The sequence below is a fragment of the Carlito syrichta genome, unplaced genomic scaffold (assembly GCF_000164805.1).
Source record: "Carlito syrichta isolate Samal-C Ts95f unplaced genomic scaffold, Tarsius_syrichta-2.0.1 Scaffold279718, whole genome shotgun sequence".
NCBI classification, from domain to species: domain Eukaryota; kingdom Metazoa; phylum Chordata; class Mammalia; order Primates; family Tarsiidae; genus Carlito; species Carlito syrichta.
This window is the reverse complement of record NW_007223814.1, coordinates 172,878-193,834: the sequence shown is the minus strand read 5'-3', so window position 1 is coordinate 193,834 and position 20,957 is coordinate 172,878. Positions and strand designations below refer to the sequence as shown.

Sequence of the window (20,957 nt, the reverse complement as noted above, 5' to 3'; positions counted from 1 at the left end):
TTTTTCCTTGACAGACACATAGATTGATTTCATATTGTGGCTATTGTGAATAATGCAGCAATGAGCATGGAAGGGCTGATATCTCTTTGATCTACTGGTTTCTTTGCCTTTGAATATATACCCAAAGGAGGATTGCTGTATCATATGGCAGTTTTATTTTTAATTTTTTGAAGAGGCTTAAATTTTCTATTTAAAATGGAAATTTAAAAAGAAAAGCAGAGCCATTTAGTCTTCTCAATGGTTCTTTCACTTCTTATAATCCCAACTTACAAATCTTGACTTGTAAAAATGTATTCCATTTTCAACTCATTTAAGAAATGAAAGCTAAAGATAAAACTATTAACAACAATACAGTATAGCTAAAATAAAATTCTGATATCAAATGTGTGGTGGGGGAGTAAAAGTGTAGAGTTATATGCAAAGTTAAGTTATTATCAGCTTGAAATATGCTCTTCCAAGTGTAAGATGTTCTGTGTAAGACTCAAGATAACCACAAACCAAAAATCTGAAGTAGAAGCACAAATCAAAAATAGAAAAGATTTAAAGTATACCACTACAGAAAACTGTTAAACATGAAAGAAGACAGCAAAAGAGAAAGAAACAGTATATCTACAAAACAGCCAGAAAACAGATAACAAAATTGTAGTAGTAAATTTGTACATGTCAATAATTATCTTGAATGTAAATAAACTAAATTCTCCAATCAAAAAAACAAGGGATGAGTGAATGGATTAACAAAACAAAAGATACAACTATATGTTGCCCACAAAGACTCATCTCACTTTTAAGGGCACTCCTAGACTGAAAGTTAGAGGATGGAAAAAGTATTTCATGCAAGTGGAAACCAATAGAGAGCAGGAGTAGGTGAATTTATATCTGACAAAATAGATTTTAAGTAAAAAAACTTTTAAAAAGGGATAAAGAAGGACATTATATAATGTTAAAGGGATCAATTCATCAAGAGGATATAACAATTGTAGATTATATATACACCCAACATCAGAGCACCTAAATATCTAAAATAATATTAAAAGATCTGAGGAAAGAGATAGATGACAATACAGTAACAGTAGAGAACTTCAATATCCTACTTTCAAGAATGGATACATCATTCAGATAGAAAATTAAGAAAACAGACTTGAACAACACTTTAGGCCAAATAAACCTAACAGACATATAAAGAATATTTCATTCAACAGCAATAGAATACACATTCTTCTTGAGTTCACACAGAACACTCTTCAGAATAGGTCACATGTTAGAACAAAAAACAAGCCTAAGCAAATTTAAGAAGATTGAAATTATATTAAGTATCTTTTCTAATCATTGTGGTATGAAACTAGAAATCAATAATAAAAGAAGTTTTGAAAAGTTTACAAATATGCGGAAATTAAACAAGCCCCTTAACCAACAATGGCTCAATGAAATTAAAAGGGACATTTTATTTTATTATTTTTTTTTTAAAGGGAAATTTTTAAAAATGTCTTGAGATAAACAAAAATAGAAACACAACATGCCAAAACTTATGTGACACAGAAAAAACAATTCTAAGAAGAAAATTTATAGCAATGAATGTCTTCATCAAAAAAAAAGATCTCAAGGCCGGGCTTGGTGGCTCAACCTGTAATCCCGTGCTTTGGGAGGCTGAGGTGAGTGGATTGTCTGAGCCTGCGGGTTTGAGACCCGCCCAAGCAACTTGGCAAGCCCTCATCTCTACAATAAATCAAAAAATTAGCTGGGCATGGTAGTGCACCCCTGTAGTTCCAGCTACTCGGAAAACTGAGGTGGAAGGATTGCCGGAGCCCAGCAGGTCAAGGCTGCAGTGGCTGGGAGTGGCCAGGAGTGGCCACTGCACTCCAGTCTGGGCAGCAGAGTGAGACTCCAACTCAAAAAAAAAAAAAAAAAAAAAAAATCTCAAATAAATAACCTAAGGAATTATCTCAAGGAATTAGAAAAGGAAGAATAAACTAAGCCAAGGTAGTAGATGGAATAAAATACTAAAGAACAGAGCAAAAATAAATGAAATAGAGACTAGAAAAGCCATTAAAAAAATGAAGCCAAGTCTTGTTTTTTAAAAGACAAATTGGCAAACCCTTAGCCAGACTAAGAAAAAGAGAGAGAAGATTCAAATAAATAAAATCATAAATGAAAGAGAAGACATATTACAACTGATAACACTAAATACAAAGGACCATGAGGCTACTATGAGTAATTATATTCCAAAAATTAGCTAGCATAAATAGATAAATTCCTAGATACATATAACCTCCAAAGACTGAATCACGAAGAAATAGAGTATTTGAACAGACCAATAACAAGTAAAAAGATTGAACTGGTGATAAAAGATTTCTTACCAGCCAGGCTCGGTGGCTCAGCCTGTAATCCCATGCTTTGAGAGGCCGAGGTGAGTGAACTGCCTGAGCCCAAGGGTTCGAGACTTGCCTGGGCAAATTGGCGAGACCTCATCTCTACACTAATTCAAAAATTAGTCGGCCGTGGTAGCACGTGCCTGTAGTTCCGGCTACTTGAAAGGCTGAGGCGGAAGGATCGCTGGAGCCCAGCAGGTCGAGCCTGCGGTGACCGGGAGCGGCCACTGCACTCCAGTCTGGGTGACAGAGTGAGACTCCAACTCAAGGAAAAAAAAAAAAGCCTTAAAAAAAAATTTCTTACCAAAGAAAAGCCAGGGACCTGATGGCTTCATGGTTGAAGTCTAACAAGTATTAAAAACAACAACAACAAAACCAACTAATACTGATCATTCTCAAACTCTTCCAAACAGTCAAAAAGGAAGAAATCTTTCTAAACTATTTTAATGAGACCAGCATTACCCTGATACCAAAGCCAGATAAGATGGTTACAAGAAAAGAACATTATACACCAATATTCTTGACAAGTAGAGATGCAAAAATCCTCAACGAAATATTAGCAAGCTGAATTCAACAACACATTAAAAGGAATATCTACCATGATCAAATGGGATTTATCCTTGTGATGTAAGGTTCAACATACACAAATCAATGAATGTGATACATCACATTACCAGCATCAAGGACAAAAATGATCACAGGATGATCTCATTAGATGCAGGAAAAAGCATTCGGCATACTTTAACAACTTTCATGATACAAACTCTCACCAAATTGTCGTAGAATAAATTGTACCTTAACACAATAAAAGTCATAAATGAGAAGTCCACAGGTAACATTATACCCTGATAAAAAAAATTGAAAGCCTTTCCTCTAGGCTCTGGAGCAAGACAAGAGTGTCTACCTTTGTCATTTCTATTCAACACAGTACTGAAAAGTCCCAACTGAAGCAATTAGTCAAGAGAAAGAAATAAAAGGCATCAAACTAGAGAAGAAGGAAGTGAAATTGCCAAAGTTTGCTGATAGCATGATCTTATATAGAGAAAATCCTATACATTCCACCAAAAAATTATTAGAACTAATAAATGAATGCAGTAAATTTGCAGGATACAAAATCAACACTAAAAAATCAGTAGCATTTCTATACACTAATAATAAACCATCCAAAAAAAAAAAAAATGAAGAAAACAATCCAATTTATAATAGCTACAAAAATTAGAATACTTAAGAATAAATTAAACCAGAGAGGTAAAAGAGCTGTATATTGAAAATGATAAAATGTTTAAGGAAGAAATTAAAGAAGACACAAATAAGTGGAAAGATATCCTGTGTTCATGGATTGAAAAAATATTGTTAACATGTTTAAATTACCCAAAGTGATTTACAGATTAAATGCAATCTCTACAAAAATTCCAATGTCATTTTTCATAGAAGTAGAAAAAAACCAATCTTAAACCTCATATGGAACCACAAATACCTTCAAATAACCAAGGCTATTATGAGCAAGATGAACAAAACTGGAGGCATCACAATACCTGATTTCAAACTTTATTACTGAGCTATGATAATTAAAACAGCATGATACTGGCAAAAATAGACACACTAACCACTGGAAAAAAAAAATGGAGTGCCCAGAAGTGAACTCACATATCATGTATAGTCAACTGATTTTTGACAAACGTGTCAAGAATACACAATAGGAAAAGGATAAGTCTCCTTATTAAATGGTATTGGGAAAACTGAATATCCACATGCAGAAACATAAAATTGGATTCTTATTTCACACCATATACACAAATCAACTCAAAATGGATTAAAGACTTAAATGAAGACCAGGAACTAAAGCTACTTGAAGAAAACCTAGAGGAAAACTACATGATATTGGTCTGGGTAGTGATTTTTTTTTGGATTTGACCCCAAAAGCAAATGAAATCAAAAATAGATAAATTACAATAAACAAAAAAGTTTCTTCACAGAAAAAGAAACAATAGGGTGCAGACTCATATGTTTATTGTAGTACTATTCACAATAGCAAAAACATGAAAACAAACTAGGATCCCATATTCAGTGGAATGGATAAAGAAAATGTGGTATGCATATGCCATGGAATACCATGCAGCCATAAATAAGAATAAAATCATGTACTTTGCAGCACTGATTGATGCAGTTGGAGGCCATTATTCTAAGTGAATTAACATAGAAGCAGAAAACCAAATATCACATGTTGTCACTTACAAGTGACAACTAAACACTTGGTACATATGGACATAAAAATGGGGATAAAGACACTGGGGACTCCTAAAAGGAGAGGAAGGAAGGTGGCAAGGGTTGAAAAACTACCTATTGGGTACCAGGCACATCATTCTGGTGATGGGTTTGAAGAAGCCCGTACCTCACCATTGTGCAAACTTGTGCAAGTATCCCTTGAATTTAAACAAACAGAAACAACAGTGTGCAAAGACAACCTATGAAGTGAGAGAAAATATTTGTAAACCATAATCTGATAAAATATTAATATTCAAAATATATTAGCTGCTCAAATGACTCAATAGCAAGAAAGTTTGGTTAAGAAAATGAGCGAGTGAACTGAATAGACATTTCTCAAAAGAAGATATACAAATGACCAACAGATATAAAAAAATTCTCAACATTGCTAATCATTAGGGAAATACAAGTTAAATTTGCAATGAGATATTGAGAGACCCAAGAGACTAAAAAAAAAGCTATACTTGCTGTAAGAGAAGCGTTCACTGTATTTTATATATCCCTACCTCACGTTCATCGTATTTTATATATCCCCACCTCACATTCATTGTATTTTATATATCCCTACCTCACGTTCATTGTATTTTATATATTCCTACCTCACGTTCATTGTATTTTATATATCCCTGCCTCACGTTCACTATATTTTATGAATTCTTAGTATTTTAAATCCTACCTCAGACCCCGTAGGACTAGGCACATGTCGGGTGCCTGGTAGTGACTATGATTGTAAAATTATACAATGCTTTAAGCAGTGTTTGTACTTAGAACTTTGTTAAGCTTTTGTTTATCCCAATTGCCATGTTGGCTTCTTCTGCTTCTGCAACAGGGTGTAAATGTTAAGCAATAAGCCCCTTCCGGACATTCCTTTGCTTAGATTATGGTAGACTCTGTGGCGCCAGTCACTCTCCTGGTGGGCTTTGTGTTGTTTCAAGCCTCCTGCTTGCATGCCAGAGTTAATTTACGTGCAGTGACTGTGTAAACCTAGCTTATCTGGCATTCCACTCTGCCTGTTTAGCCGTTTCCCCTCAATCACAGGCAACTGAACTCGAGCCCGCGCAAAACCAAAAACAAACCAACCAATCTCAAGCACCCCTGTCCCTTGACATCACTGCAGACCTGATTGGGGACTAACTATGCAAGGTCCGCAGACTTCGGTTTCTGGGTCATGACCTCTTCTGATTGGTTAATGTTGCAAAACCTAGGAAAAACCAGTCACGCCCAGTCTCTCCCTCTGTACTTGTGCATAAAAACTGCTTACTATACTGAATCGGGGCTCTCAAGCTCAAGCCGCTGCATCGGTTTCAGTTTGTGAGCCCAGACTTGAGCCTGACTAAAGACCCTCGTGTGTTTGCATCGGAGCTGGCTCTTTGGTGGTCTCTCGGATTTAGAATTTTGGTTTTAACAATATTATCTCACACTTGTCAGAATGGCTATTATCATAAAGAGGAAATGTTGGTGTGGATGTGGAAGCAATAGAACCCTTTACATGATTGATGGAAATATAATTAGTACAGCCATTATGGACAACTACATGGAGGGTCCTCACAGAACTAAAAATAGAATTATCATGTAGTCTAACAATTCCACTTTTGAATTTTTTTTTTTTTTGAGTTGGAGTCTCACTCTGTCACCCAGACTGGAGTGCAGTGGCCACTCCCGGCCACCACAGCCTTGACCTGCTGGGCTTTGGCGATCCTTCTGCCTCAGCCTTCCAAGTAGCTGGAACTACAGGCGCACGCTTCCACACCTGGCTAATTTTTTTGATTTACTGTAGAGATGAGGTCTCGCCTGCCCTGGCAGGTCTCGAACCTGTGGGCTCAGGCAATCCACTCACCTCAGCCTCCCAAAGGGACAGGATTACAGGCTGAGCCACCGAGCCCGGCTCACTTTTGAATATTTAAGTAAAAGATTTGAAGTCAGTTTGTTGAAGACATGTCTGCACTCATTGTAGCACTATTCATAAGAGTTAAGTCATGGAATCAACCTAAATGCCCATCAGCAGATGAATGGATAAGGAAAATGTGGTTTGTACATACAATGGAATACTATTTAGCCTAACAAAAGGAGATAATTCTGTCATTTGTGACAACAGGAATGGAACTGGAGGGCGTTATGCTAAGTAAAATAAGCCAGTCACATAAAGGCAAATAGCGCATGTTCTCACCTATACATGGAGTCTAAACATTCAAATTGATAAAAGCAGAGTGTCGAATGGTGGTTGTAGAGTCTGGGGGCTGGAGGGAATTGGAAGATGATGGTCAAAGGGTACAAAATCACAGGGGAAATGTGTTTAGCTTTATTTTTTGAGTTTATTGCACAGTGTGGTGCATATAGCTAGTAATGAAGTATTGTACATTTATTCTACATTGTATTTATAAATCATAACATCCCTTTGTATCTCATAGGTGCATGCAATTATAAATTGTCAATTTATAGTTAAAAAGTGTAAGCTAGCTAAAATAACATTTTATTGTTTCTCTTCTCTAGGCAATAAGTTTATTCATTTTGGTGGGGTTTGCAAGAGAGTTCCAAGTTTTTTTAAGGTGAGAATTTTTAAAAAAGTGTGTGGAAATTAATTTTTAGGAAATTTTTTAGTAGCGTCTGATTTTTACATTGCAGCTGGAGTGTGTTTATTCCTCCAACAGGTTTTTTCTTTACATATTTTTTAAAAAGGAAATAATAACAAATTGTGCTTTAATGTTATTCTTATTTTACTTTATTTTTCCCTGTAAGAAAGAAACTTGAAGACAAAACTTAACTCAATATTTTTGTCCTAGTACCATGGTTTTACCTATAATTCAGAGAATCACAGCAGACTTGTTTATCTAAGAGTAGTATTTTATCTTTAAATGTAATTCTTGCAAAACATTCTCTGAGTTTTAAAGGTTGAGAGTTTTTTAAGAAAATGGTTTTATTGACTCAAGTCTGGAATAGAATCAGAACCCTTTACTCATGACTTTGTCGTGCTTTTCCTGTCAGATTTATGGGACTGAGCCAGATCAGTTCACTTCACGGAACTATCAGAATATGTGTTGGGGCTGTGCTAGGTACTCATGATACAAAGAGGGGCAAGATAGCCCTTGGGTGTCTGCTGTGTGATTCATATCTTGAGACAGTTCATTGCAATACTATGGTATCGGGGATTCTGAGAGAGCCCTGCTCAGGTTGTTGTGGAAACACAGAGAGATCAAGCAAGGTTCCTCTCCGAAGTCTCTGTGTTTGGGGAAGGCCTCTGCCTTTCCCTGGGATACAGACTAGAGAAATAACAGTAAGTTCAGATTGTTCAGGGTCAAAAATACTCAGATATTTTGATCATTGGTGTCATATAAAATCTACAGGTTAACAAGATTGGTTCTATTTGAGCACCTGTGGCACATGCTCTAGAATGGGAGTCTTTACCTTCAGACAGCCTTAAGACATGATATGCAAGAATCAACTTGACTCTTTCCCCTTAGGAAAATACCAGGAATCCAGAAATCAGGAGTCCTGGCTCCTTTATCCCTTGTAGAGCACTGTTTTAGGCCAGGCTTCTTTAATCTCTCAGAACTAACCCGTGTGAACTCCTCCATGGACATGGCCAGAGTTTGTATTGTATGAGAGTCAATTCTCCATTTTCACATGTACTTTATTTGAGTGGAAGAAACTGTTTAAGCTCAAATTGCCCTACATGGGTGTGTGCCTGAGAAGTGGCTTAAATGAACAAGGGGAGCATTCGAACGTTGAAATTCCTGTCAATTTAGTTTCTGCCAGTTTTTAGGTTTCCGCTTCTCACAGGAACTTATTAAAGCATCTTGCCACTCAGTTAAGAGTTTCTGGGTAACTCTTCAATTCATCATTTGGAATCCCTTCACAGGTCATAATACCTTTCTCCTGTCTATTCTCACCTACCCATCTCCCCATAAACTAAGAATGCTCCTTTATCTATATTTCCATAACATATTATATTGTACATATTTCTGATATAAACTCTATCAGATTAGATATATTGCTTTATGCTTATTTGTTTATACATCTATGTCTCTGTCCTTTTCTTGAGTAACAGTCAATGACCTGTCTCTTTTATTGTTTTTATAACACTAGTGTCTTGATAGTACCTAATAGATTTTTGTATATTTTGGGAAGCTTTTAGTGTCTCTTAGAAAAAAATTTTGAAACAGATTTTTTTTTTTTTTTACTATTTATGACTATTTTCAATTTTCTTTGCGTCCTTTCCCTGTCTTCCAACTCGCCTTATGATGGACAATTTGACATTATGGCAGTGCCTCCTCTCCGGTCAATTGCCAGTGGGACTCCTATGCCACTTGGTCAGAATGCAATGGCTGTACAAAGACTCAGGTAAAACCACACAAAATTTTTTATTTGATTATTTATATGCAGAAATAGCTTAAGTATGACTCAAATTGTATTGATGATTGAATGCTCAAAAGTTAATGCTAATATTTCTTGAAAATTTTGCTAGTATTCTGAAGGAAGAAGAGTATAACTTGTTTAATAATTAATATTGTAATAAAGTAATTTCTACATTCATTTTTCTTGAAGGACTTTTTTTTTTTTTTTTTTTGTTGGAATCTCACTCTGTTGCCCAGGCTAGAGTGCAGTGGCATGCTCCCAGCCACCACAGCCTAGACCTGCTGGGCTCAGGTGATCCTTCTGCCTCAGCCTTCCATGTAGTTGGAACTACAGGCATGTGCTACCATTCCCAGCTAATTTCTTTTTGATTTATTATAGAGACGAGGTCTCACCATGTTGACCAGTTCATCTCGAACCCACAGGTTCAGGCAATCCTCTTGCCTCGGCCTCCCAAAGTGCTGGGATTATAGGCTTGAGCCACTGTGCCCGACCTTGAAGGACTTTTCTAGATCTTACCTTTGAGCTAGAAATATACACAGACTAAAAGTTGAAGGCAACTCACTAACTTTTTAACTATTAGAGAAATAGAAATAATATGAAATAAAATTTGTAAAAAATTAAAAAACTGTTTTATATTCACTGAGGTCAACTTTCCTTCTCATTTCAAACAAACTAGCAAATAACAAAATGCTTGGTTTTACTTCACAAATAATGAAAGATCGTGAAAAATAAAACATTTTGCAATGTTTTAAAGTTTAATTCCTAAGTAATACAAATAAAATGCTAGACTTGATCTGAGTTTATTATAGAGTGCTTCTAAAAATGTCTGGTTTTTTTTCCTTATCGTGAAATGTTCTTGAAGAAAATACAGAAAGATATTTTAAAAAAAGCATTACTCATAATTCCACCACTTAGGAGAAACAAATGTGATGGCATTTGGTATCTATTCTTTTAGCTCTATGTACTTTTTCTCTCTGTGTGCTCATAATTTTTAAAAATAAGATTATTTGATCACAGTTTTATAGTCTACTGTCTTAACCTAATATTATACTATCAGTATAATAACTTTTAACAGCAGTAACACGTTCCATTATTTGGATAAACCTTTTTATTTTTTATTTTTGAGTTGGAGTCTCGTTCTGTTGCCTAGTCTTGACCTCCTGGGCTCAAGTGATCCTTCTACTTCAGCCGCCCAAGTAACTAGGACTACAGGCACACACTAAACACCCAGTTAATTTTTAGAGTTTTTTGTAGAGACAAGATCTCACCATTTTGCTCTGGCTGGTATTGAACTCCTGGGCTCAAGCAATCCTCCCACCTTGGCCTCCCAAAGTGCCTGGATTACAGGCATGAGCCACTGCACCCTGCCAAGATATACTTTTCTTATTATTCTACTTTTTAATGGTTTTATATTTAGGTTGCTTCCTTTTTTTTATTTAAATAAAACTTAGTAAACATTTTTGTACACAAATATCTATCCTCTTTCCCAATTTTCTGAGGATAAAGTCTTAGAAATAGACTGCTTACCTTAAAGGATCTGAACAGCTGAATAGTGAAGTAGTTTTAAAGTCATCCAGTTTGGAAAAGAACATATATTTAAAAATAATTTTTAAATTATTAAAATAACAAAATCATATTTTATTGGGGACAACTTCTGTTTTGAACCAGCATTATTATCACTTTTATCAAGCCTTTATTTAGTAGCTACATGAGTGATCTTTTCAAAACAAATTGCACAAATGAAGAATTTGGCTTCCAGCAAGTATAATATAACTCTAATTTCAGGCAAACAGGTACATTAGCAGGAAAAAGTCAAAGAAACATCAAGCACATGAAACATTTCTATAATTTAAAACAAGAAAGAACACTAAATAGATGCAGAAAGATAGAGAGTATTTTTTATATAAGTATGTTTTTCTTTGTGTGAAGGCCATTATGCAATTGGATACATCCCTAGATTATAAAAACAAAATTTTCATTTAGAGAAAAGCGCAAATGAAAAAGAGATTGTAAAATCAGAATTTGACAGGTGAGAATGAGACTGTTGAAAATTTGCTATCATCAAGGGCAACCCGGTGTGATGCAAACGGAAAATACTCCTTATGCAAACAACATCATCTGTCCTCTGGAACCTCAGAAAAGGACACCTTGGTAAGCCACACATGAGAGATGTCTTCATCAATTAAAAGCAGAAAGTAAAAACATGTCAAGAAACTTTACTGGCCTTCATTCCCCACTCATACATTTCTGTGGCTCCTCTGCTTAGACACAATAAAAGGCGCCAGAGCCAGGCTCTGGGTGATACAAACCTGGGCAGAGTCAGATTACGTTTCTGTGACCCCCTTGTCCCTAGGAATCCCAATTTAGAACGGATGGATAAATTCAACATTGCTGTGCACACTGATTCTTTCCTGTTGATCTTTGCTTATAGTTTACATCCTCAGAAACCCCAGATTTTGTTAGTTTTTATTATTGGAGAAGAGGTGAATACAGGAAGAGGTCTAAAAGACACTTCTTTGCTAGTGGAGAGGAAGACAAATAGAAAGCTATTTGTCTATATTTGTTAGGACAAACTAGTTGTAAGTTTTTCATTTAGCTTGATGATTTCCTCAGTTTTCCTATACTCTTTTCCTGTAGAGGTTTGTTTTTTAACATACTTCCCATTTCAAAGCTCAGTGTTTTTGGTTGTTTAGTAAAATTACATTGTGGATGTGGCTTTACCTTTGAAATACTTGGGCTTCTGCTTTGTAAATTTGACCTCCATATTAATATATTTCTCTGTGAAAAAAATTTTTTTGGCTTTTCTTCCTCAAGAAAGTGTACAGTTCAGCTCACATCAATTACCACCTCTTTTCTGAAGGTTTCTCTAACTCTGATTCTTCTTACCTCCCTTCTCAGTACCTTTATCCCTTCTTCAAAAAAAAGTAATTTCATCTCTTCTAATTAGCTCTTGGTACACACAGTTTGGTAAAAATATTATATAGATTCTATATTGTAATCTACTTGCTTACATGTCTACTGGTTAAGCTTAACTCATGTTACTTTCCTAAAGATTCACTGAAATATTTTTTAAATTTTGCATTCAGTCCTGAAGTAAATATTTAGCTGAGCTCTCTATAAATGATTACTCAAGTGTCACCGAACTCAAGGATAAGTGTGTGTGTGTATCTATTGATTTTGAGGTTTTTATCTCTGTATAACATCAGAACAATTTCCTAGACATTGTTTCTCTAATCATATTAATCTATCTCAGGTTTTATTACTCAGATAAAAAGAACTGAAGATTTCTTAGTAACAGCACTATTTGCTTTGTGTTTAGACTCGCAGGCGGTCAATTGCTGTTTATGGACAGTATGGGGGCCATCCCTGTGTTGGAAGTGCTTTTGAAACACAATCATGTGAACCTACAAGAGGATGTCCAACAGAGGAGGGATGTGGAGAGCGTTTTAGGTGTTTTTCAGGTAATTTGTCAGCATGAAAACTATAAATTCAAATGCTATTTGTTTAACTTGCTCAATATGTATGTGTGGAATACTGAGTTTATATATTGGCTTCTAAATTAATTTCCTTCAAATATCAGCAGGATTTCTTTTGGTAGTTTTTTTTTTTTTTTGAGTTGGAGTCTCACTCTGTCACCCAGACTGGAGTGCAGTGGCCGCTCCCGGCCACCGCAGCCTCCACCTGCTGGGCTCCGGTGATCCTTCCGCCTCAACTTTCCAAGTAGCTGGAACTACAGGCGCGCGCTACCACGCCCAGCTAATTTTTGATTTATTGTAGAGACGAGGTCTTGCCAAGTTGCCCAGGCGGATCTCGAACCCGCGGGCTCAGGCAATCCACTCACCTCAGCCTCCCAAAGCGCTGGGATTACAGGCTGAGCCACCGAGCCCGGCTTCTTTTGGTAGATTTATCACACACCCGGCAATCATTTTTTTCCAGTGTAAGGCGAGACATCTGATAATAAAGCTGGGAATACTCTCTACTTGTTTCAGTAGCACTCTGGCTACTGACAGACCCAAAGAATTTTTTTCAGTGCATATTTGGTGAAGATGTGGAGTGAGTCAGGTATATACATAGAGATTGGGCAGAAACAATGTTACTGACCAAATTTTATGTTTACAAGAAAAGCAACTCTAATTAGTTAATCAAAATAAACAAAATAGGTCACCCTTATGCATGGGGTGTTTGAAACATAATTTTGGCATTGAGTATTATTTGATATTATCTATGTTACACTTACATAGTCAGATTCATTCAACAAAATTTAATAAACACTTATTATTATTGTTATGTTCCAAATATAGTGATGAGGCTTGTGGATATGAAAATGAAACACACAGTCTTTTCCCTTAAAAATCAAAGTTTTATGAACAGAATAGGATATATTAATTCCTGTGTTAGAAGTACTCCTTAATGATTCCTGTCAAATTCTTATTTTACTTTCAAAATCCAAATCAGATGACATCTCCTTCAGGGAGTATTCCCTAAATTCTCAACTGATAGGACTAATTAACAAATCACTCCTATGTGTTTCTTATGTATATTGTGCCATCTGGAATCTGGATTATTTGTTGGCCTAGATGTCTCTCTTGTTGGACTGTGAACTCCTTGAAGAAATGGATTATATTTCTTTTATTGTGGCATCTGGAGTGCCGGGTACATAATGGACTCACAATAAATGTTTGCTGCATTGAACTGAGTGACAGTTAAGTGGGGTACATGCTATACTACGAGACCAGTTGTACACAAAGCATCCTATGAAGATATAGAGGAAAAAACATGCATCATAGTTTTTGAGGTAGGGATGGTTTTCAGGAGAATATAATGTTTAATTTGACTCTTGAAGGACAAGTAGGAGATAGGTAGAGAAAATTCTTTTAGGCAGAGAAAACTGTAAAAGTAAGATCATTGTCTGGGCGTGGTGGCTATAATCCCAGCACTTTGGGAGGCCGAGGTGAGAGGATTGCCTGAGCCTGTGGGTTCGAGACTAGTCTGGGCAACTTGGCGAGACCTCATCTCTACAATAAATAAAAAAATTAGCCGGGCATGGTGGCACGTGCCTGTAGTTCCAGCTATTTGGAAGGCTGAGGTGGAAGGATTGCCTGAGTCCAGCAGGTCAAGGCTGTGGTGGCCAGGAGTGTTCCACTGCTTTCCAGCTTGGGTGACAGAGTGAGACTCTGTCTCAAAAAAAAAAAAAAAAAAAAAGTAAGATCATTGGAGATGATAGAAAGCTTGGCTTTCAATTTATGCAATGGTCCAGTATGACCATTGCAGAGTGGATTGCAAAGTATGTGAAAAGTTTGGTAAAAATCATTTTCTTTTTTTTTCTCTTTTTATTTGTTTTTTTTTTTTTAAAGATGTGGAGTACAATTCAGGGTTAGGTATACAAATGTTGATTATGCAGGTATTCTTGTTGATGAGGTGTGCCCCCCTCCCCCAGCAGATTTCCACTACTGCCAATCCCACCTCCCCCCTCCCCAGCAGTTTGCTACTGCCAATCCTTTTCTTATAGTATTACTATAATTGTTCAAGGTTTGCTAATGAATGAGAACATGCGATACTCAGTTCTTTGTTTCTGTAATACATCACTCAGTATAATAGACTCTAAGTCTATCAAGGTTGCTGTGGAGTTCATGATTTTGTCTTTCTTTATGGCTGCATAATATTCCATCATGTATATGTACCAATTTTTTTTATCCAGTCCTCTTTTGATGAGCAACATGGTTGGTTCCATGTTCTTGCTACTGTGAACAAGGCTGCGATAAACATACATGTGCAGGTATCTTTTTCATAGAGTGATTTGAGTTCTTCTGGGTATATTCCCAGTGAGGGGATCGCGGGGTCATATGGAAGGTCAATTTTTAGATCTTTTAGGAATCACCACACTGTTTTCCACAGAGGCTGTACTAATTTACACTCCCACCAACAGTATAGAAGTGTTTCCTTTTAGCTCCATCCTCTCCAGCATCTGTTGTTTTTTGAGTTTTTGATGATGGCCATCCTGACTGGAGTTAGGTAATATCTCAGTGTAGTTTTAATTTGCGTTTCTTTGATGACTATTGAGGCTGAGCATTTTTTCATGTATCTGTTGGCTGCTTGTTTGTCTTCTTTTGAGAAATGTCTATTCATATCTTGTAAAGATCATTATCAATCATATTTGAACCACAACACCTGGAAGGGTGTCTTACACAGAATAGGTGTGAAAGAAAGAAATGTTGAATTTTTATTTTCTGACTGAGTTCTCTTTTGTAAGCTCTTAGAATCACCAAGAAAATCTCAACTTTTTCATCTTATTGTTATGGAAAATAATTGAAAGTTGAAGGGCAGAGGGATACTTTATCCTGTATGATATAGACAAAGTGTTTGATGATTATTGGTGATATCCTGAAATTTTGAGTTCAGGTCTATTTTCAATTTTGGTTCTGGCTTAGTTATCATTTCTGTGTGCTATAAAATGGAGACAAATAACCAGTAGTCCTTTCTTAGACACTCTGAAGATCTACCTCAAATTTGCATTAGTGTATTAGTGCAGTGTTTGGGGTGGCAAGCAAACCTTTTTGATTGTGGATAGTGTTTCCCTTTTCTCTTTTATATTTGCATGTGAGTTTTTCTTGTGTTTAGGCCAGTGCATCAGCAGATCATTGGTTTGTAATGGTGATTCTGACTGTGAAGAAGATAGTGCTGATGAAGACAGATGTGAGGAGGCAGAAAGGAGACCTTCCTGTGATGTTGATAAACCTCCTCCCAATGTAGAACTTACTGGAAATGGGTAAGGTGATGGGCAGCCTTCTGAGTACATTAATGGGTTATAGTTTTACATTTTGTTTTGTTGTATGGTTTGATAAGTCTACCAATAAACAACCTAAGAGTCAAATCTTTTCATCAGCTCAGAGCTCTTTGCCACATCCTGAAACATTTAAAAAAATTCATACCTGTATACCTGTAAATATACGTGGTAGTATGTAGAGCAACCATTGTTCTGAGACAGTGCTGGTTTTAGCACTGAAATTCCTGCATCTATGGAAACCTCTCAGTCTCAGGGAAACCTAAACTGTTGGTAACCTTATGCGGGGGCGGATAAGGAGACAGACAGAGAGAGAGAAAGAGAGAGAGAGAGAGAGAGAGAGAGAGAGAGAGAGGAGACTAATTCAATAATATAGGCTACTCAGAGAACAAAGAGACAATAGAAAAAGAACAGGAGAGAAGGGAGAAACAAGTGTGTTGTTGTTAATACCCAGGCTGAAAAGTGGTTGCCTAAAGTAGCTGGGAACCTTCATTTCCAAAAGAAGTTGGTAAAATTCTGTGTTTGCTTTTTCAAAAAGAATTCTGAAGAACTTTTAGGGGTCATATGACTTAAAGTTTTGAGTCTTTAAAATAGTCTATTTCAGAGAGATAGATGCGTGATTTTTCTATAGTATTTTAAAATTACTAGCAGAGAAATAGGGTAAAATTACTTTAGAGTGTACCATTCAGCATGCTAACAATTAGTTGAAATTTATTACAGAGAGCTCTCTCCTCTAGAGTAACCTTAATTGTGTTGGTTTTATCTATAGATTCAATTCAAACCCAGCTGTTGCCATAGATACAATGGGTAGTGTGCGTCCCAAATATGTTCTTAGACTGAAAGAATGTTGGATTTTTCCAGTTATTAGTTTTAGCTATTATACCAAGCAGGGGAAGTTGTATAATGTATGGTGTGCATTAGGATGCTATTCTCTTTATTTGAACTCTCTCTAAGAAGTGCTTAACTATATATTTTTTTCCCCCAGCAGGTACTATTTCTGTTTTTTTAAACTACCTTTTCTTTCCTCCTCTTCCTCTTTCTAACAGTTACAATGCACTCACTGACCAGTTTAGGAACAGAGTCATCAATACCAAAAGTTTTGGTGGTCAATGCAGAAAGGTGTTTAGTGGGGATGGAAAAGAGTTCTACAGACTGAGTGGAAATGTCCTCTCTTACACATTCCAGGTACTTAATCACATTGATGTAATTGATTTATAATCTGTGAATTGTCAGAGATCATTATTTATGTGATATTGACATTTTAGTACTTGTAGAGAATTTTCTTATGGTTTAATAATATATATTCAATTTTTATAAATGTTTTATGGAGACTTAAAAAGTGCACATTCTTTAGCTTTTGGGTACAGGGCAATAATACTTTTAACTTGTACCATTCAGGCTGATATATCCTTATGCCTCAATTTCAATTCCATGCACTATGTGGTCCCAAGGCCATATTGTCTGCTTTTCTACAAGTGTTAAGATTCAAGACCCTGACTATAATTGATAATAATAATCTCCTTACACTGCCACAATGTCAGCTCACTGAAAAATGCTTTTATTTTAATATCATAAAATATTTTACCTATACAAAACAGCAAGGATAACACTCATGTACAATTTGAAAAAAAATGCCCATATGTATTCTACCACCCACCATAAGAAATAGAATATTGTCAATGACTTAAAGGCTTCTTTATGCCTCGCTCTGATCACATCCCATCGACCACACGGGCAACCACTGTCTTATATTTTGTACTAACCATCTTTGTTTTTCTGTAAGTGTTTATTCTTTATATATCTTTGTCTCCAAATAAAATTTGTGATTTAGTTTTGCACGTTTTTTGCCATTTATATAAATAGAATCATACAAGAAGGACCAAAAAGAGGCTGGAATTATTTTTTTGGAAGGCAGGCCCCTTGTAGTATAGGCTTCCATGGCTAGGTAAGTGCTCTAGAAACTTGTTGGCTTCAGTATACCAGCTAGTGTTGTTGTGAGAGACTGTGCTTGGCTTCAGTGAATTTTTCTGGATATTCTTTCAGCGCGTTGGCCCATTCTGTGATTGGTGATTTACATGAACAACCTGTCCACATAGTTCTGAGTGTTTTGCAATTTTTGACCCAAAACGGCATGATCCCTGTGCTCCACCCTTCCTATTCACCCAATCTCAGCCTGAGCAACTTTTTTTTGTTTCCTGGGATGAAAAAGGTCCTCAAAAGGAAACATTTTGCCAATGTGGAAAAGGTGAAACAAAAAACAACAGAAGCACTAAGAAGCATCAAAATAGACAAGTTCAAAAACTGTTTTGAGTAGTGGACAAAGCATCTCGATAGGTTTATTGCATCAAGCGGAGAGTACTTTGAAGGTGACTGAAGTTTAAACATGTAAGAATAAATATACAATCTTTTATAAATAAATTATAGCATTGTTTTGGGTCCCTCACTTGTATAGTATATTCCTCTAGGATTTATTTTTTTCCCTCCAAAATATGTTGTTGAGATTGATTCGTGCTGGTGCAGGTGGCATTTTTATTGCTGTTCCCAATTTTTCTTTTTTTTTTTTGAGTTGGAGTCTCACTCTGTCTCCCAGACTGGAGTGCAGTGGCCGCTCCCGGCCACCGCAGCCTCGGCCTGCTGGGCTCCGGCAATCCTTCCGCCTCAGCCTTCCGAGTAGCCAGAATTACAGGCATGCACCACCACGCCTGGCTGATTTTTTTTATTTATTGTAGAGATGAGGTCTTGCTGCCTAGGCAGGTCTCGAACCTGCGGGCTCAGGCAATTCACTCACCTCAGCCTCCCAAAGGCACGGGATTACAGGCTGAGCCACCGAGCCCGGCTGCAATTTTTCTTATGAAAATGCCTCGAATGTTCTTGTGCATGAGTCCCATACAAATGAGCTAGAGTTTCTCCAGGGCATACACCTGGAATTCACTTTGCTGCTTTGTAGGATATGTATGTACTGAACTTTACTAGGTAAGGTTTCCAAAATGTCTGGGTCAATTTATACTCCACCAGCAACATAGAAAAGTGGACTCTAATCCACTTTCTTGCTCATGTTGATATTGCCTGATTTTTATATTTTGCTTATGATCTCACGTCTCCTTTGGTTCCAGGCTTCTGTCTCGTGAATGCTATTTCTGTCATACACATTTAAGCTCATCCTGTTCCTCAATTTCAACACAAAATCTATTCACGCAAAAACAGTTATGTCTTTAGGGGATTTTCCTGAAGATTTGGAAGGAAGATAGAGAAGAGATTTTCTGTTCAGTAGTCCAAACACATTCAAGCAATAACAGTTTGCATCTTCTATCTTAAAACATCCTTCCACAGTCTCAACAAAATGAAATGTCTGGTCCCATCCTGTTTTAGGCTCTATCTTGCACTCTTCTTCCAAGATCCTTCCAAGATCTTCTTCCAAGATCCTTCCAAGATCTCATATTTCTTTTTTTCCCTTTTCCCCAGAATTCCAGAAATATCCAATTCAGCTTTCTTTATCTATTACTCTAAATTTGTAAACTAAAGCTGTTACAGTATTCAGACACAAGGGCCTTTTACTTACTCAATTAACCCTCTCCAGAAAGCAGCTTTGATTATAAATAGCAAACTCATCATCCTCCAATATACAAGAGAATAAGTTAGTTACAAGTGAGTTCTTGAATCATGAAAATGAAAAGTAAAACACATCTGAAAAATAATCAGTTTTTGAATATCTACTGTGGCATCTGTACTATTTTAGCCAATTAGTATAGGCTCTCACAATGGCCCTCACAATGGCCTTGAAAGGTAAGTAGTATTTTACTATTTTATACATATAAAAATCAAGGTTCAGAGGGTGACTTACTCCAAGCCATCAAATTGATAAATGGTAGAACTTGGATGCGGTCTGTTAGACCTCACAGCCTTTTATTTTTGTTATGTTTTAGTCACCTCATGCATTGCATTTAATTTCCTTTCAGCTCTAAATTCAATATGGTGAATAACAAGTATTGTAATTTAAACGTTGGCCAGAAGGGAGAATGTAAGGTAGGCATAGGTAGATAATTTGTTTTCTCCCTCTGGAGTTAGAAGAATGTGTTGCTAATGCTTTCATAATTATAATGGAGAGAATTGCATGGATTTTTTTGAAAGTTCAAATTTAGAAAGTTACAGAGTAGAGAAAATAGCAAGGAAGAGCATTTCTTACTTAGTTGAAAGGTAGACATGAAGGAAGTCTGCCCTTCTGAAGAAGAGGAATAATTTAATAACAGCATGATCTTGACATTCGTTTTCCTCAGCAGGGCTTGGCTTTTAGATTGACATCTAAAATGCCTTCTTAGTCACCAAATGTGATGGTGTTTGTCAGTGTAGAGGGAAATTATAGCCTGTTATCTAGTAAGGAATAGAGATGTTTTGAGGATCCGGTCTGAGGGAAGTGAGGTGAAAGCAACAGGCAGTCAGTCAGGCTGGATGTGGATATGGAGAAAGTGAATGTCCTCCACGGTTCAATTAAATTGACCTAAGACCTAAGAGATGAATTGGGTATTCATCTCTCTATGAAGTGAAAGGTGGCTTTTGGTTTATTGGAACATAAATATCAGTAAATAAACATAAAACAGAATCAGTCAGTCTCTCTTATAATCTCTTGTTTGGTTTTCAGCATGGTTTATCCAGAGCAAACTTTGTTTCTCACTGAGAAAGCCACTTTGATGATGTGTACATTCTATGTACTCATACTTTAAAAAAAATTTACATTTTATTCTTTCTTTTTTTTTTTTTGAGCTGGAGTCTCACTCTGTCGCTCAATCTGAAGTTCAGTGGCATGCTCACAGCCACCCCAGCCTCGACCTGCTGGGCTTCGGCGATCCCTCCACCTCAGCCCTCCAAGTAGCTGAAACTACAGATGCGTGCTGCCACGCCTGGCTAATTTTTGATTTATTGTAGAGACGAGGTCTCACCAAGTTCCCTGGGCTGGTCTTGAACTCCTGGGCTCAGGCAATCCACTCGCCTCAACCTCCCAAAGTGCTGGGATTACAGGCTGAGCCACCCAGTCCGGCCACTCATACTTTTTAATACAACAAGGAAGAACTTTGAAACCTAGCGCATTCTTTTTTTTTTTTTTTTTGAGTCGGAGTCTCACTCTGTCGCCCTGACTGGAGTGCAGTGGCTGCTCCCAGCCACCGCAGCCTCAACCTGCTGGGCTCCGGTGATCCTTC

At 36.8% G+C, this 20,957-nt stretch overlaps 1 protein-coding gene across 1 annotated transcript in view; it reads left to right on the top strand.

The window, feature by feature from the left end:
• The window catches only part of C7 (complement C7), a 67,767-nt gene that overhangs the window by 6,769 nt on the left and 40,041 nt on the right, over window positions 1–20,957 (top strand). The window contains exons 2-6 of the mRNA XM_008052530.2: window positions 7,122–7,177; window positions 8,894–8,969; window positions 12,304–12,445; window positions 15,603–15,750; window positions 16,812–16,950. Coding sequence (XP_008050721.1) covers window positions 7,122–7,177; window positions 8,894–8,969; window positions 12,304–12,445; window positions 15,603–15,750; window positions 16,812–16,950 — 561 coding nt within the window. The remainder of the gene's footprint in view (window positions 1–7,121; window positions 7,178–8,893; window positions 8,970–12,303; window positions 12,446–15,602; window positions 15,751–16,811; window positions 16,951–20,957) is intronic.